This window comes from Chanos chanos, chromosome 6, assembly GCF_902362185.1.
Source record: "Chanos chanos chromosome 6, fChaCha1.1, whole genome shotgun sequence".
Lineage (NCBI taxonomy): Eukaryota > Metazoa > Chordata > Actinopteri > Gonorynchiformes > Chanidae > Chanos > Chanos chanos.
Window position 1 is genome coordinate 26704558 of NC_044500.1, and position 19661 is coordinate 26724218.

Below are 19661 nucleotides of genomic sequence, written 5' to 3' on the forward strand. Positions count from 1 at the left end.
TGATGTGATTTGGTGACGGGCTTGAAACATATTGCTTCTCCAAAGCTTTACATTTTCATTTACATTTACCAGAGTATGTCAAGGCCATTGTAACAAATTACAGAATAATGATACGTGCTTCATCATATTTGTTAAAATAAACAGTTGTCACATTAACTTGAGTAATAAACTTCACACATGTGAGACAGGATACTGAGCAGTATTCAAGCCAGATTGACAAAAGAGCCTGTTAAAACCTTGTGCATTGCCGGTAAATCCGTTTTAAGAGGAAAAGTGATGGTTAGTAAAAAGCAAAAGTCTTTGACACATTTGGCAAAATGTTTTTTTTTCCCCATTAGTCATTCATCAGTTGTTACCACTGTAATAAGCTCTCTTAATTGCTCCTTGAATTGAGAAACAGTATCTCTGCATTATGGTCCAGTATAGAGGTAACTGGGTTCTAATGTTCAGTTACACAACTGTGTGTAGAGAGTTGGAGAGTAACTACTCATACTATGCGCTATGTGTCTGCATTGAAATTTACTATTCAGGCAGCGTGTCATGCACAAAAAGGAAAGATGTCCACACATTTGAAGGATGGACGTTACTGGAAGTGGAAGATAGTTATGTATTTTTGAGGTCTTTAAATGAAGAGTTACTTTGAAAGGACTGATCCCAGAGGAGTGTTGGGGTGAAAGGGTGGGGTTGTGTTAGTCCTTTAATGCTTAGAGCAGAGAGGAGTGCCGGTAGGCAGGTGATTGTTTCTGCTGATTGCGGTATACTGACAGTGTGGAGATACACCAGAGCAGAAGGATCAGAATGTGAAAAGACCCTTGTTCTCTGTGCACAAGATGATTCTGTCCGTCTTTCTTTCTTTCTTTCCTTCTATCTATCTATCTATCTATCTATCTATCTATCTATCTATCTATCTATCTATCTATCTATCTTTTTTGGAGAACTTATTGTAGGGGAGACTAGCTGGTCTGACAGATGCTCCTGTGGACAAATGAATTTGTTTTAAGATTGTGTGTCAGTGGGGGGTTGATCTCAGAGACAGAGGGGCCGTAGGGGAAAGGATGTGGAGATGTTAAAACACAAAGAGAATATAGATTGGTTTTCTGCAGTGTAGAAGCTTGCCACAGAAAGCTGGACCTTGGAGGTCATCCAGTGAAGAGTTGCTATAAGAATAGCAATCCAAGACTGGAAGAGGGCCTTCATGTGTTGTAGGAGAAATATAAAGATAGGAAAGGGAGGGGAAGGGAAGAAAAGAGGAGAGGTTTCATGCAGGCCTGTCAGTTGGAACAATCCGTCCTAAAAACAGTTGCTGCTTGGTTGCAGTGGAGAGCACAGTCCCAAAGGGCTTTACTGAATATTGCCTCTCTCTCTCTCTCTCTCTCTCTTACTCTTCATCAGATGAACAAAAAAGCATGAAAATAATGAGGAAAGAGAAAATCTGATAAATACTGTCAGAAATTAGCTGATGCTCCTCCTTAATTACATGTCCATGTCTTTATCTTCATTAAGAGTTAACTCAGCCCCCCCCCCATCCTCTCTCCTTTTTTCTCTCCATCTCTGGCATAGCTTATCTGCTCATCCCATGACCACATTTGGCAGCAAGGGTGTCTGCAGAATGTTTTGAGGTTTGATCTTGATTTGATTACTGTGATCTGGAAAGTCTCAGGGGACAATGTGAATGTCTGAGAACAAACACACATAAATAGGGACAGAGGTCCTTGTGAAACACTGCCTCTCTGTTCGTCAGCATCCTTTTTCATCACCGCTGGTTCTGTTAGGCACAGCTGATGGTTAATTTACTTCATTTTTTCCTTTCAATAAATTATAAAAAAATAAATTAACAGTGAAACAGCTATGTTGGAGATCTACATAGTGCTAATCATATAACTAAGAAACAATATTTTGTAATTTTCTTTTTCATACAACGCATTCCCTGTGTCTCTGAGCTTCTGTGCTATGTTTACCCTTCTACAGCTTCTGAATAATTAAACACAGTTTTCCTTTTTTCCTCTTGTCAGGTGGCCGGAAGGTGCTGATGTAGAGAGAGGAGCGAGAGCAAGAGAGAGGGAGAGAGAGAGAGAGAGAGAGATTGCAGTCTTCCCTCTTTCCATCGCTATTGGCTTTTCCTCCTTCTCGCAGACTTAGAGCACGCCCGGGCTCGCGCGCACTTCTAACGCCCTGCCCAGATCAGCTCGTGCGATGCTCTTACCTGGCAAAGGACGGAAAACCTCAACGAGTGCCGGCGGCTCCCCATGACGGCAACACACCGAGCATGGTGCAAAAATCCCGCAACGGCGGGGTCTACCCCGGCCCTCAAGCCGAGAAGAAACTCAAGGTGGGCTTTGTGGGGCTAGAGGCTGGCGCGACCGACTCGAATCGAGATGGAGCGCTTCTCATAGCTGGAGCTGAGGAAACAAAGCGAGGCAGCATCTTGAGCAAGCAACGGTCCAGCATCTCCGGCAAAAAGCCCCCGAAAAGAAATGCCTTCTATCGACGACTACAGAATTTCCTCTACAATGTCTTGGAGAGACCGCGAGGCTGGGCGTTCATTTACCATGCATATGTGTAAGTAACACGAGTGTCAACACTCTTGTCTGTATGTTCGTAAACCGACTCATTCACAACGATGTTCGTGGATAGCATGCTTAAGACTGCTCTTGTCAGAATCACAACACCTTATGTGTTCATTAGAAACGCTACGTGACTCACTGTTCTCTTGTTTCACATCTAGATGTTTCCAGATTAGTGTGGACTGACTGTAGGGTGGTGATAGTGCTGGTGAAATATCATTAGTAATATATTGTTTGCACTGCGTACAAACGAGATATTTGCCTCCTCTCTTCAGTTCTGTGCGTTACCTTTTAATATCGACTACGTCTATATATTCTGACATCTATATTCTGACATCGTTCCATTATTTTGTCGGTTGGTACGGTAACGAACATGACAAATATCTGATTCTTAGTTATGTTTTATTTTATTGTGAACCACTGTTTTGAATTATTTAATAAACAGCACCATCAGCCCATGTGACAGGGGTACGTACAGCAGACTTACCATTTTCTTTCCTTGTTTACTCGTCTACTTCTAGACTTCTGAATTTATTAGCTTTGTGAACACCTTTGACATTACCGGTAATGTCAAAATGACAACACAGTTAACGCAGATAGAATCAGACGACAGAAATCAAATTTTCAAGCTGTTACCAACAACGATTGCCCTGGGGGGTTTTCGCCATGTGAAAAAATCTTAAAAACTGCCAAACTGTATGTGAGAAAGACTGTAAATTCTCGCTTTGTTGAAATATTACAGATAAAAATCTGGGTGTTAATATATTTTTTGCATAATAATACCGTTACATTTCATGACAACTAAGTCTCATGACCTGCTTTAAGATCTCAAATTGTATCTGAAATAACGCATGTAGCGGCTGTAATATCAGATCCAGGTCGGTTCAGACATTCCCGCGAGATAGCGTTTGTTCTGAAATACGACTATACCCGTTGCAGTCTTGGTACGATATCCCGCCTCAAACCGTATTTAATCGCAGTCGATTTAACGTGAGTCACAGCAAGCTAATTGAGCGAAGTGCTGTGACGCTTGCAGGCATTCCGCTCTCCGTTTCAGCACCAGGGGTTGCCGGACAGCTCCGGTGCCACTTTCCCGGCTCTGCTTCACAGACGCGAGCCATATGTGCCAGATTTACCCGCTGCAGAGTATCGCCGACACACAGAGACATGCTGACAAATTACCCCCAGATAACAGGCTCATTTTTTTCTTTCCTTTTTTTGACAGTATGTAGGACGCATCTCTCTCAAACGTCACAGCGAGAGATAAGGCCATTCTTGTTTCATGTCTCTTTCATCTTGTGATCTCACCCTCCTCCATCTGGCCAAGTTCACTCTATACGCATTCTTTCACTGACTATTTACCGTCATGCTACAAATAAGTGTGAAGTGGTTTTTGGTTTTAAGGCGCCAAGGCCAAAAGGATATTAAATCACATCGTAAAGACTGTACCTCATTCAACAGATTTGAATTGTTGAACTCAGTTATTATTGTAACTTGAAATGTGGTGAGTGTGTAAACCTCGAGTTTCATAACAAAGAAACTCAGACTTCAACGCTTCACATTCACCCGCGGAACAAACGCGGGTCAGCACAAACGGCCTGTCAAAACGGACGGCTTGCAAAGTGCTTAAATAAATTAAATAAGCAAGGTATCTTTTTATAAGTGGGATTTACAATGGACGTTGTCACAGTGTGTTAGTTAAAAGATGCAAACGCAGGGGTTTGTTCCTTGTGCCGGTGTCAGATGTCGAGCACAGTGTGATACGAGGCAGGGTTCAGCTTTTTACTGGAAACAGATCCAGTGTTCAGAGCCATGTCTGTTTAGGAATGTAAGAAGAGTGATTCAAGTCTTTTATTAACAACCTGACCTGCAAGGCCAGCAGTGATTGTGGTGCAGTACAAACAGCTATGTGTAAACATATCTCACAAATAAATGTAAACAACCTCTCTCTCGCTCTGTATAATTTGTAAGTCTGTTTTTGCATTATCAGGGACTACACTATAGGGACTGCACACACACACACACACACACACACACACACACACACACACACACACACACACACACATGTGACTGAAAGTGTGTGTTAATGGATGTATATGTAAATACATGTGGATTTATAGTCATATATTTTGTATTTGGGGACAGATGTAAATACTTCTACCTCGACCTAATGACACTGTTTACTATATACTGTAAGGCTATATACCATACACTCTTTTTGTTTATATGTGTATGTGTGTATGTGTGTGTGTGTGTGTGGGGGGGGGGGGGGGACGCATGTGTATCATCCCATGATTCTGTGGGGGTGGCTGATTTTCTCTGCTGCATCAGCTTTTTGCAGATTAATGGCCGTCATTGCTAGAGTCCATGCTGACCTCACTTGACAAGTTCAGGTGTGAACCAGGTCTCCACTGTGTGAAAAACCAGCATGATAGCTGGTCCCTAGAGACCTGACCTGGCCATCTGCTGTTTGAATACTGCACCAAACAGAGGCCTGTGAATGCAGGCAGATTTATGTGAGAGCAACCAGTCTGTGGTTTCCTGCTGATAGCCAAGCCTTTATCATGATGAAACAATGTCAGAGGTCATTCTCATAAAGTTCACATTTCTCTGATGAGATGAGGAACTCAACTCCAGGGGAGTTTTGCGCTTTCCTCTTGTTTGTTGTTATACTGCTGTACCTGCAGCAGCTGGGCTGCCCTCTATAACTTTCACATGGCATAACATATGAATTCATACATAACGAGAGTAGTTGCAGTAGCCCAGTGGGGTACATTATTATGAGTGTGACGGAGTAATTGTGCATCCATGTTAGATAATAGTCTGTGCACACAAACTGATTTTCTTCATAGACATTTGCTGTAATTACATCAGCCCAGAAGAATAAGGAAATAAAAAGTTAATGCATTCACTGATGAAGATAATAAAACATGGAAAACCAGAGAGATAACCAAATTGAAATACAGATTTGGGTGGAGTTGAGGCGTAGGGTAAGTGATACAGGAAGACATCTCTGAATATGTAGGTCAGTTTTTATAAAGAAGCATTTAGAGGCTAGATACTGACAATGTGACATGAGAGAGGAAGAGATGCCACCCTTTTTTTGGCTAATGTAAAGGTGGGACAGACAGTGTATTTCACAGGTCCTGCAAGAGAGCTTAATGAGTCTTACTCTCCTGCATGTTCGTGTTAGATTACTCTTATACAATCCACAAACACTTATGGTTACTCTGATGTCAAAAGCAAAACTCATAATGATGCTGATGCCATACACTAATCCTTATGTTATGATTAGTCTGGTGGCAAAGCCAAACGCTTATATCAGCTGGTGTGTAAAAAATTCAGTTGTAATTACCTGCTATCTGCAGTGTGGGTTGAATTATTATATTTGGCCCAACCCTACGGTCAGAGAAACAGAGTCTAATGACGCTCCAGCTTGATGTCAAAGCTTTATCATTGTTAAGATAAAATGACATTTTCCTCTGGCACGGTTCAGAAAATCAGATTAAATACAAATCACACATTTTGAAGTCTACTCTTCAAAATTGAGAATGACAAAGAAAGGCTAATCAAAATAAAGTGAAGAGAGAGTCAAAGGTGTTGGGAACGGGTGTGTGTATGTGTGTGTGAGAGTCTGTGTGTGTGTGGGGGGGTCCTGGTGAAGATTCTCTCTTTTCTCTCAGTATCTAGAGATTAGGGTGTGTTATTGTGTGACTTTGTTCTCTGTATGGCTACTGACTTCCAAAGCAGGACTGATGTCCTCTGTCCATGTGACGTGTGTGTTAACGTCTGTCAGCGTTACTGTCTGTGTGATATGTCTCAGTGGCATGTGACTCACAAAAGCACAGCTAATAGTGCTATGACATAGTCATGTCTGTGAAGGCATTTACTGAGGTGACAGTCTGCCAGTGTTTGAGTGAGTATTGTCTCTTTGTGAGAGCAGGGATCAGGCAGAGAGACAGAGATACTCAAATGACCTCGGTGTCCATTCTCAGTCTTTGAGTCAGGGGGACAGCTTGTCTCTGTCTGTGCGTAATCACTGCGGTGTACAGCCACTGGTACATAAATGTGTCTCACCTTTCCGTAACTCTCCACGGCCTCATTCTGTTTGCATGTGTGGTAGTCGTTGTGAGGTTAGTGTTTCAGTGGATGTGGGCTCTCTGTGTGTGGTAGATGTTGACAGGCATACCGTGCAACCAATCAGAGCAGCAGTAGCTGTATGTAGGAATGCTCACAGTGCTGCTAATGTGCCTGCAGGCTGTAGAGCAAACGAGTAACCAATCGGAGAAAGCCTTGTCTTTATCTAAAGTGGCATTAGAGCCAGCACAAGTCAACAGATCACTGTCGATCAAGCCAAGCCCTTCAGCACAGGGCCATAGGCAAAGAGCTTGCGGGACAATGATAATCAAAAGACTGGATAAAGAGATTGCACGGATGGGATGGAGGACAGGAAGGGTGGATGAAATGATGGAGGGATAAATGGGTGTATGAATGGATGAGTGAGGGCGGCGTAAGGATAAGTAAAAGAAAGTAAAGAGGAACAGATCTGAGTTTTAATTAATAATTCAGAGAGCATTGTGTCTGGAGCTTTGAAATGAGTGTGTTAGTTCACTTAGAGTTTATTTAACCACTTAAATTTCAAGTTAAGGTAGTGGTGATAATTTAAGAGTTAACTTAGTGGAATAAAAGACATTAGGACTTTAGAAAACATCATGCTGAGAAATCATTTTATTTTTTGTCTGAAGCGTCAGAATTATCATTCAGATTGGGCATGGTACAGCAGTAGTTGACTTGATGGAGTTTGGGACATTGTGGGTGTGTTTGATGTATAAGGTGGAGCAGGGAGAGAGCATGTGTTGGTGTTTAGCAGGCTGTGTGCAGTTTTTGGCTCTGTTCCATGTTGAATGACCACAGCAGCTGGGACTGGCAGGAGGTCCTAATGACGGAAATATATTTCCACTGCCAAGACTGCAATCTAAGAAAAAAAAGGGCGTACCACTCAGTGTTAGTGTGTGTGTGTGTGTGTGTGTTGCAGGGGGTTGCAGAGGTGTGTTCACATACACACATTAGCATAAATAATAGATTAAATATTTGCATTGCAGATTTTGTTGAGCATTTATGTGTGTAATTGCATGTATGTATGTCTCTCTCTGTGTTTCCGTATGTTTATGTGTCTGTGCCTGTGTCTGTGTGTGTGTTTGCGGGTGTTTTATCACTCTCTGCACACGATCACACCCAGGAAGCACAGCCTTGTCATAATGACATAATCAGGCTCCCTCCGCACAGCACATGTCACTTCCCTTGCAGGGAATATCAATCAACACACACACACAAAGAAACGGACTAAACACTGCACCTAATAAACTCTGGCCAAATTGCTGGTAGAAAATGGAAAAATGATATTCATCACTGAAATGAAGTAAACCTTGTACAAAGACTTGTTTAAATCTTTGTGCTGAGGATAAAATGAGACTGACTATTTGTCAGGCTCATTCAAGGTCCCGTCACAAAGTGGTCTGGGAAACAAAGAAACAAACAAACAATAAATAATAAATAAAAACCCAGAACATCTTGGCTTAAATTGACCTGTCATCTTAGCTGTGGACATGTATACTAGACTCCAATAAAATATTTCATCAATATTTTACAACAACCAATGATTTTCCCTTTATTTGTTGTTCAGTTATTGGCCTTTCTAACAAAGCCTTACCAGATGTTAAATAAGATGCATTGAACACAGAGAGGAAAAAGTGTATGTGATTATTTTTTTTCTTAGAAATAAGTGCAACTGTGTATGTATATGGAGAAAAAGCACTACTCAACAGTTTGGACGAGACAGGAGAGAGAGGAGAGAGACAGGAGAGAGACAAGATTGAGACGGGAGAGACAGGAGAGATAGGAGAGACAGAAGAGAGACAGGAGAGAGACAGGAGAGATAGGAGAGACAGAAGAGAGACAGGAGAGACAAGGGAGAGATAGGAGAGACAAAGGAGAGATAGGAGAGAGTCAGGAGAGCCAGGAGAGAGACAGAAGAGAGACAGGAGAGAGTCAGGAGAGACAGGAGAGAGACAGAAGAGAGACAGGAGTAAAGTTCTGGGTTATTGTGACCTCAGTGTGGCCTTCAGTGCGTTATTGAACACAGAGGTATCTCAGCATGCTGCTAACACGCATACACACAAACACACACACACACACACTCACACACACACACACACACACAGACGCACAAACACACACACTCACACACACACAAGCATGAACACACACATACAGACACAGGTGCACTGATGTACCTGATTAGCTTGACAAATTCAGCTGAGCTGCAGTCAGACCTGACAGGCAATGTGTAGGTGTGTGTATGTGTATTTGAGTCTGTCTGTAAGTTTGTGTGTGTGTGTGTGTGTGTGTGTTTATGTGTGTTTATGGTTGTCCAAACATTCTGCATGTAACCATCTCCACATGCTGACTGACAGCTTTGTATCTCTGCATTGTGCTGTTTTTCTGTGCGTGAAAGACACTGATACAAAGGGAGAGAGACAGACGGGGATGAGCTGACCTCTAGTCCATCTCTGAAACGGTGACTGAGGGCAAAGTTTGACAGCTCGGACAATCATAACCCTCTCCAGGGTTTCTCCTGCAGCACTCTCTTTATACATGTCTGCACAACACATATATTCTACTCCTGTTCACAGGAAGGGGCATTGTGTGTGTGTGTGTGTGTGTGTGTGTGGACATATGTTTTTGTGTGTGTATATGGGTATATGTTTGTGTGTGTGTGTGTGTGTGTGTGTTCTGATTTTAAATTAAAGACAATAAAAAAGCCTGTCTTTTCCATGGGTCACACATAGCTGTGGAAATGAGTGTGACATTGGTTTGAAATCTGTTCTCCATCACCATCACACAGGCAGTGTGTTCGACACCTGCCTGAGGGGGCTGGCATTGACTTCAGGGGCTTATAGAGTTCTCCACTGTCACTATAACTGTCATGCTGGGATCTTATGCTCTGTGGGGATTTTCTTTTTTTTTTTTTGGTGAGAGAGAGTGTGTGTGTGTGTGTGTGTGTGTGTGTGTGTGTGTGTGTGTGTGTGTGTATAAATGGATGTGTGTTTGTATGAGTTTTACTGTGCATGTTTGATAGTGTGAGTGTATGAGTGTGCATGAGTGTGACAGTGTATGTGTGAGTTTGTGCAAATGTGTGTGTATGTGTTTGTGACTTGATGAACTGAAACATACCTGTTATGAAACATATCTATTATATCTATTTATGATTTATGTTTGTGTATGAATCTGTGTGTGTGTGTGTGTGTGTGTGCGCGCTTATGTGGTGTGTGTGTTCTATCAGCTGTAAGCGGTGAGGCTTGTGGCAGCGTGTTGTGTTCAGGTGGGAGTAGTCCAACTGTGATGTGGTTAACTGCTGGTGAAGGGCTCTTCTCCCCTGATGAGTGTTTTTACTTCTGTATGACACACCGCAGGATTTCACCAGCTACACATGCACATGCTCATAAAGCCAGACCAAGACAAACAAAAAATAACCTTTTATCCCATTGTTTCTCTTTCACAGTTATCAGGAGACAGAGATATATAAGTATCTGAGGGTGTAACTGAAAAACTATAACAAAAACAAAAAGATCAGATAAACATGGTATAAAGTTTTCCTTTCCTGTCATATCCTCTGTGTGTGTGTGTGTGTGTGTGTGTGTGTGTTTGTGTGTGTGTATCTGAGATCAGATGGATCTGGTGCAGATATAAACCCTACTGTGGGTCTGTGCAGGACTGAAGTGTGAGTGACAGCCTGTTGAAGCTCAGTTATTGATGTACTCTGCTCTCTGAGCCTCTCATGTCAAGAAGAGCACACCCTCATAACCACACACACACACACACACACACACACACATCACATTCTCTCTCTCTCTCTGCTCTGTGGATAATTTAGTCACACCCTCATGTCTGCACTCTACACCCACTGTAGATGTGAGCTCATATTCTGAAGCTTGAGGAGGATCCTATATGACTCAACAGCTCAGTGTGTTCAAGCCCTCACAGCACATATCCTCATACACTCCTCATTCATCTCATCAGGGATCTCATAAAGCAACTGAACATCGATCTGTTCAACTGCAACCTCATGACAGTATGCAACAGTGGTTGGTCTGTCCCAATCCTACAAATGAATACACTGAGGAAGCTAGTCAGAAACTCGTCCTCTACTCACTGAAGCCTGTTTAAGGAGAGGTGTTCAGACTAATGAAGATTCTAACAGAGCTTGGAACTTGAATTGTTTCCCCACTCATAAGTGTCTTTGGCTAAAAAGGCCAGCCAAATAAATGTAACGTAATGTAACGTAATAGATCATTTCCTCTGGCTGTGTCAGATGCCTATATGAACATGCATTAAACCCTGATTACACCTTCCATTCTTCAGTATTACAAATTTTTTCACAGCCAGGTAGTGGTGCTAATGTGAATATGTCAAAGACATTGTCATATTCATTAAACGGCCACAAAGCTTGAATGTTTTCTATTTTTTAGATATATAGTCTTATTCCAACACACGACTTTTGACTCTTTGCCCAGTACTCCAGCGTTGTCCATTCTATCCCTGTAGAAGATAAGCACAGGGCTGGTCAGTCCTGTGTCACTGTGGAGTGCTTTCTATTAGGTTTCATTAAGGCTTTAATAAGCTGAGTAAGGTGGAGAGAGGCGGCGCTAATCCCCAGCACTGGGAACGGACTGCTCTTCAAATAAACCAATATAAACTAATGTAATAACATGAGCACACAGGAGACTGCCACACTCTCTCTCTCTCTCTCTCTCTCTGTGTCTGTGTCTGTGTGTGTGTGTGTGTGTGTGTGTGAGAGAGAGAGAGAGAGAAAGAGAGAGAGAGAAACATGTCTTGAATATATTTGAAGTGTGTGTTTGAGTGTTAATGTTTGAGAGATGGAGACGAGACTTGAATCTGTAGTGTGTGTGTGTGCGTGTGTGTGTGTGTGTGCGCGCGTCCATGCATGTGCATGTGTGTGAGTGTGCGTGTGCGTGTACTTTGAGGTGGGGGGAGAGAGAGAGAGAGAGAGAGAGAGAGATGTTTAGAGCACATCTGGGAGGGGTTCGTGAGGGAGAGGAGCCATTTCGATCGTAGCATGTTCTTACCAGCAGACTTCAGAGAGCATACATGAGGTCACATAAATTAGCAGGCTGTCATCAAATAGCTCTGCAAAAACTCATTAAATTAAGATGATGGAGGAGAACCTCAAGGCTGCTGGCACTGCCAGTAGTCCCCTGTGCGTATGCACACACACACATACATACACACACACACACACACACACACACACACACACACACACATACATACACACACACATACACACACACACACACACACACATACACACACACACTAACACGCGCATATATACACACTTGTTTGTTAGTGCAAAGACATGCTTCCTCTACTCAGGAGGCTGGTGGAGATCCTGTAATTGAATGCTGCCCTGGCCTCTGAAACCCCCAAATCTCCTCTGTCAGAGAGAGAGGGGGAGAGAGAGATGTATGATATGTGATGGGGGAAAGGAGAGAGACCTGAGGATGGGTGGCTGAGAAAGGAAATCAGTCAAGGGAGAGAATGAGTGTGGATGGTAGAACGTTGCAGTAGGTCCATCAGATGCCTGAATTCATGTTCTTCTCACTGAAGCACCATTTTCTTACCTTCAGATTTGTCAATCTCATGTCACAGAGTCAGTATGAAACAACACAAACTGTCCCCTACTGGCCATCTCCAAACCCTGGCTTTTCTTAACATTTAACATGGAACTTTCTTTAACATGCTAAATTAATCAACAAACATTTTGGATAAAGAATAAATACATTATCCTTTTGATTATGTAGTAAACTCTTCTAAAGTACCGCAGCAGTTTGGATTAAGGTGTGTCAGTAATAAGACTGAGTAGATGTCAAACCCCATGTGTATTTAACATGTCTTACTGCTTTTTAAAGCATTTGTCTGTATCTAGATTATGTTTTTTTTCTGGTTGTGTTGAATTTGTTTTACAGTAAATGGTTGTTTTTTGCGTTTGTGAACTTTCTGTGTGTGTGTGTGTGTGTGTGTGTGTGTGTGTGTGTGTGTGTATGTGTGTGTGTGTGTGTGTGTGAGTGTGCACGCATGCGTGTGCATGTGTGTGTGTGTGTGTGTGTGTGTGTGTGCATGTGTGTGTGTGTTTGTCTGAGATTTTGTGTGTGGGTGCGTGTGTGTGTGCACGCCTGCGTGCGTGTGTGTATGAGATTGTGTATGCGTGTGTGTGCATGCGTGCATGTGTGTGTGTCTGAGATTGTGTATGTGTGTGTGTGTGTGTGTGCGTGCGTGTGCGTGGGTGTGTGCGTGTGTGTGTTTGTGTTTGTGTGCATGTGCGTTTGTGCGTGCTTGTTCGTGTGTGTGTGTGTCTGAGATTGTGTATGTGTGTGTGTGCGTGCGTGCATGTGTGTGTGTCTGAGATTGTGTATGTGTGTGCACGTACGTGTGTGTGTGTGTGTGTGTGTGTGTGTGTGTGGGTGCTGTTAGTGATATGTAGACTGTAGATAAATGAAGCTCCACAGGACACTATGACAGACGTGTCATTCAGTCGCTTCATCATATTTTTCTCTGTGTCTCTCTCGCTCACCCCAACCCCCCACTCATTATGCCCTCTGTCTCTCCTCTCTGTCTCTCTCTCTCTATCTCTTTCTCTTGCTTGCTTGCTTCATAACTTCATATTCTTGACTTTTCCTGCATGTTTTTCCTGTCTTTGCTTACATCAGTCAACCCCCTCCTTCACATCCCTTCTGTGCCTCTGCTCCCCATGTTCTCCATCTTTCTGTATGTCACTTCATCTCTCTCTCTCTCTCTCTCTCTCTCTCTCTCTCTCTCTCTCTCTCTTTCTTCATTGCATTCATTCACTCACTCTCCATCTCTCACTCACACACGCACACACACATATCTAAGTGAGCAAGGTTTTTTCAAGCTTGTCTGGCTGCATTAGTCAGGTTCTCGGGCCACTGGAGAGAGGGAGTGAGGGATGGCTGGAAAGGGGGCAGCAATGGAGTGGAAGAAGAGAAGATGGGAGAAAAAATATATTGTAGATTGTTATCATATGAGTGACAATACACATATCGCGGTACCACTTTACAATAAGACAACCCTTATAAAGGATTCATAAGTGGTTTGCAATTAAGCTATTAATTAAGGTGTAAACCCTTTATAAATCATCAATAAGCAATTATAAACAAGTTATAACTCAGTTTTCATACATCGATGCGGATTAACTATTTGGCAAGATAAAGTTACTGCTGCACTTTTCATCTATCTATTTGGTTAAATCTCAAATCTTGCTAGTTGTTTAGCTTACTTTATGCTGTCCCTTCATCAGTGAGCATGTTAAACTGTCAGCTTCATCTCAGGTTTATGACTATTTATTAATGAGTTACTAACACTTATGACTGGAAAAAGGGAGCCTTACATTAAAGTGTAACACACATCAACATTTAATAATGAGTGGCTGTATTTTCTCTACAGTGAATACAGTGCCTTTTATTTTGCAACAGTACAAACTAGGAATAATGCTAACATGGTAGGAGGGAAGTACATCATTCATGCAGACAATTACATTTATGGTACACAGATAACATTTAACTATCACAAGAATTGACAACACAACACAAAGACTGCATAATGAACAATACACATTCACTTCTACTAGCCACAACAGGAAACATAAACTGAACAATAGCAAATTGGGCTTAAACAACAGTCCATAGCCCCAAGACATGCTGGGAAGCTCTGCCCATCTACCCCCAACACGCATCACAATATACCTCTTTAATATGACGGCATCTGTCATATCAACCCCCATGATAATAATGAGAATGGCTGCTGATAGCATGCTAAAAATATCAAGATAAACATTATTACCAAAGCCCTAGTGTATGAATTTGGTAATTTGATATGCAAAATGAAACTTTTTGACTATTAAGATATGCTAATGGTGGTTAAATGCTAGTAACTTATTCACAAATATCTGATGGCACTGACAGGTATAAATGCTGGCTGATGGAGAAGACAAAGTAAGCAAAGTAACCAGTGAGATCGGAGGCATAACAGTACACATAAATGTGGGATCACTATTTGGCAAGCAACAGGTCATTGTTGTGCTTTTTATCTAATGGTTTATAACAGCTTATTAATGATTTATAAAGTGTTCACAACCTAATTAATAATCTAATTAGAAATCATTCACAAACCCTTTATAAGGGTAGTCTTACTGTAAAGTGGTACCATCCTAATTATCGCTGGGGTGGGGGGGTGGTGGTGAACAACATAAGTGCCCCCCCCCCCCGCCAAAAAAAATAGGAAACAAAACACACGCACACAGGGACACTGTCTATGTAAAGTGAACACAGAGTGAGACTATTCCGTGAGAAGAGGTTGATAGATTTGATCAGTACAACTCAGTTGGTATGCCAGGGGACCTTGACTAGCTGTTTTCAAGTGAGAAATGCTGATTCCATGCTCTCTAGGGTTTATTCTGCCGTCGTGCATTTGAACATCACATGCTAACACCAGAGACAAAAAAGGCAGTTTAACATGATTCATTTTTGCCTCTTTCTTTTGTTCAGTTATGCATGTATGAAACAAACAAAAAGTAGTCAAGTAAAACAGGTCAAGTTTGGATCTAAACAATTTGAGCTTGAGTTATGTCAGTAACATTCTCTTCTTTCTGTAAAGGCAATCACTTTGGGCTATGTTTTTTTTGTTTAATTAAGAAAGTTTTATTGTATGATTGTGGGTATGAGCGACTAGCTTTGTTTGTAGCATTAATGTTGGGATTGTAATGAAGTGCATTAACCCAGATAATATGTAACATAAAGAATCATCTTCGAACAGTGTAAAATAGTTGTGTTTCCGTGACAACATTAAGTAACATCAATACTTTAAATAAACTAGTGATGCTGCCTCTGCCCATGTTAGGCTTAGTCTATATAAACTCACAGGGACATGTGTGGATGGGTAAAATAAATTGTTTAATTCACTCAGGTTAGAATGATGTCTGGAACCAGGCAATGTTCCATTTACTTATTATGTCACATCTTCTGGATCCAGTCAAGCTGGTTACAGTAAATAAGTTTGCATAATGTTTTCAAGTCAGGTCAACTGATTTGACTGGACAGGGAATGCTTAATTATATTCTGGAAATTTCCCATGCAGTCATTTTGGCTTCATTCCACCCATAAGATTCAGAAATGAATGTTGGCTTCAACCACTCATCCATAATAATAGGTAGATATTTGAATTGAACATTTTCTCTCTCTCCTTTTTTTCTTTAAATAGAACAACAATTAGGCCTTTGGTGACATGTGTTTGGTTGTGAGTTGTTTTTATTTTTTGTCCATTAAGGTCATAAAACCAACACAGCCCCAAAAGAAAATTTAACTGCCGTTTCTGACAGTCCCTGCCACCCGCTCTGTTTGCTAAATGCTTATTCTGGTAAACATTCAATTCAGGCTCTGGAGCCTTGACAAACTGCAGTCAATAGCACCAGCTGAGGTCCTCACCCTTAATGATTCTTCACTGAGGAGTCAATGCACACCCATCTGTCGGACAGCGAGGGGGAGTAGACATATCCCACTGAAAAGAAAAGGGCTGTCTCAGGCTTGTCTTCAATTTCCCAAATTAAGAACTGGTTTCCTGACTTTAAACGGAGAGAGAAGATAAGAGTATGCTAAGCCTTAACGGTCAACGTATTGACCGCCGTTTTGAATTTGCAATCAATGGTCCATAATTAGATACGTGGATATGTCACCCAATCCACTGGCCACTGAGGTCTGTTCGCGCAACCTGGGTTAAGGAGGCCGTAGAATGCAATGCAGAGAGAGAGAGAGAGAGAGGGAGAGAGTGAGAGGGAGAGGGAGAGAGAGAGGAAGAGAGAGAGAGATTTGTCCTATCCCATGACGACTCACGGCCACACGCAACCTTGAAATGCTTGTGTTTTCTCCAGGCTTTATAAAAGACAATTGTGGCAACAACCCTCTTGCGAAGTACAGCTTTGTAAAAAGCATGAATTAATGGTAATGACTTAGTTCTGATCCTACATTTACAACCTACAAAAAGGATTTTAATGGAGGAAATGGTGTTTGTGTTTGTTCAGTCACTGTGTTATTTATGGTCACCACCAACATGGGCACGTTTTAGCGTTCATAAAATGCATTTACTGTCTTCTCATCCATCTCTCACAATTTGACGGTGAATTAAATCCGTGTTTTGTTTGGAAGCAGTCAACATCGTAGGATCGGTCGATTTGTCCCTCTTTTGTCAACCATAACTCAGGTACACTGTATTTGCTACTGTATTTCTAATCAAAACATAACTGATACAAGTGTTGCCACATGCGGCCGTGATCAGAGCCTTTCTGCAATTCTGTTGTTAACTTTAGTGTTCAGCTGCCTTTTTGGGTGCTTTTTCACATATTATAAAGCAGAAATACATCACTATTGTCCTTGAGTGCATGAAAATGTAAGTTTCCTTTTTATGACTATGTTTATCCCGTTTATGAAATATATTATTATCCACAGATTTGTTCAATACAGGTTGAATACCCCTTGTCCAAAATGCCTGGGGCCAGAAGTGCTTTGATTTTTTTTTTTTTTTTTCGGATTTTGGAATAGCCTACCAGTCGTGCGTTGCTTAACAACAGGAACGCGTTCTGAGAAATGTGTCGTTAGGCGATTTGGTCGTTGTGTGAACATCATAGAATGAACTTACACAAACCCAGATGGTATAGCCTACAACACACCTACGCTATGTGGTATAGCTTATTGCTCCTAGACTGCAAACCTGTACAGAGACGCTGTAAACACGAGATGTATGAGGCTGCTGCCGGCGTAACACGACATACTGTTTCACAGTAAACTTTTTTTTTAATAAATAGAAAGAGTACACTCTAAAATAACAATAAAAAGTACAGTACAGTAAATACATAAACCAGTAACATAGTTGTTTATTACCATTATCAAGTATTATGTACTGTACATAAATGTATGTGCTATAATTTTATGCGACTACCAGCGCAGTAGGTTTGTTTACACCAGCATCACCACAAACATGTGATTAATGGTTTGCGCTACGACCTTACGACGGCTACGACGTCAGTAGGTGATAGGAATTTTTTAGCTCCATTACAATCCTATGGGACCACCGTCGTATATGCAGCCCGTCGCTGACCGAAACGTCGATATGCGGCGTATGACTGTATTTGAATATACATAATGAGATATCTTGGTGCCAAGAGAGTCAGAGCCCCACATGGGCAAGTGAGGTCAGGGGTAGAATTCTCCCCTTCTGGCGTCATGTCAGCGCTCAGAAAGTTTTGGATTTTGGAGCATTTTGGATTGCGGATTATGGATGCTCAACCTGTAATATAAATATAAAACACATGTAAGTATATAACGCCAAGTGTATTGGAATTTAATTTAGATTCATTTAGCACATTCAAGGGGAAAGCTTCGATAATTTGACAATTTACATAATCACCCTGAATAATGATGAATGATAGCGGTCCTAAGAACACATTGCAGTCATATCAGATCTTTCGATACTTTTTTCAGGGCTTTTCTATCAAATATAGACAAAAATAATAATGCTATGTCTAATAAACTTATATGCACCTTTCAAATCTGCTGTGCTCACATATTTGTTCAGCATTCAGGAATGCTGAACAAACTCAATTATTTTTCCCTTCAAACATGTGGAAAAATCTAACTGGCATATATTTACTGCCTCTTGTAAAATAAGACCCAAACCACAGGAAAGCTGGAAATTAAATGCTGTTTAAAGTGTGCCTAAGGGTCACTACAGCTGACTAACTAATCATTGAACCAAATTTGTAACTAGCAATCAGTTCATTATCTGTCAGTGCAATAAGTTAAGAGCTTAGTCAATATATACTGACTTTATCCATCCCTGTGTGCTAAAACATGAAAAGCTTAACATTTCTGTCAATATACCCTCCTATCATTTCTCTGTCCGCAGAAATTGAGATCAATCTTTCTTTTCCCTCATTTTCCAGTGTTTTATGAGGACAAATCATACTCTGAGGTTTTTTTTTTTACAGACACACACACACACACACACACACACACACACACACAAACCCAGACAAACACGCAAAACTGCTATTAGCTTACATTCTATTTATTCCATTCCTTACATCATAAACCAGTTTTAATTTACTGAAACTGTCCATTTAAAATCCCAGAAATATGGTCACTTTTCAGTTAAGACTTCCATCCCGCCCATGACGCAATGTTTTCCAACCCTTCCACAGCAACAGAAGCATGTCACAGGAGGAGAGACAGTTTCGCATTTATGCTCTATTTATTCCCTCTTCACACCCAAACAGGAATTTTGACAAATCTTTCAATATAATGTGTTTCTCTGACTCTGCAGCCTGGTGAACCAGGGATTATGATATCTGTGTTGATATATTGTCCCTTCATTCTCCCTCCCTGCTCCTGATCTGTGACAGCGTGGAGACAGTGTGAGGTAGGCCTGTTAGAGCAGGTCTGATGTCTTGTAGAGTCTCATATGTCTTTGGCTGTGTCGCAGTTCTCCGTAGCTCAGCATTTCCTGATGAGTCTTATTGAATTTGTGGAGAAACAGTAGAAACCACAGCAGACTTACAATCGAGAGAAAAATTCCCATAACATCTTCGTAAGGACAGTAGGAGACCTTTGAAGGACGAGCCAGTTTTGGATTCTTTTGTAATTTCGTGTTTGTTTTTCTCCTAATGACATAACAGCCCTTTCAGGCAAACTGTTATCCCACTGGCAAGATGTTTAGAACAGTTAATATTTGAGTTCTTGGTCATAATGAATGTATTATGTGTGGTTAGAGTTTTTGTTTGCTGTCTATATTGCAGTTTCCTGCTGGTCTTCTCCTGTCTGGTCCTTTCTGTGTTCTCCACCATTAGAGAGTATGAGAAGAGTTCTGAGGATGCTCTGTATATTCTGGTAATGATGTCATCAAATGATATATCAACAAAACATATTCACTTTTGTTTTGTCTTTTTGC

General features: G+C 41.4%; 1 protein-coding gene across 3 annotated transcripts in view; it reads left to right on the forward strand.

Moving 5' to 3' along the window:
- The first annotated feature begins 2266 nt into the window (after window positions 1-2266).
- kcnq2b (potassium voltage-gated channel, KQT-like subfamily, member 2b) overlaps window positions 2267-19661 on the forward strand; it is a 41689-nt gene continuing 24294 nt past the window's right edge. For all 3 annotated transcript variants that reach the window (XM_030776734.1, XM_030776736.1, XM_030776735.1), the window contains exons 1-2: window positions 2267-2559; window positions 19510-19600. In XM_030776734.1, coding sequence (XP_030632594.1) covers window positions 2267-2559; window positions 19510-19600 — 384 coding nt within the window. The remainder of the gene's footprint in view (window positions 2560-19509; window positions 19601-19661) is intronic.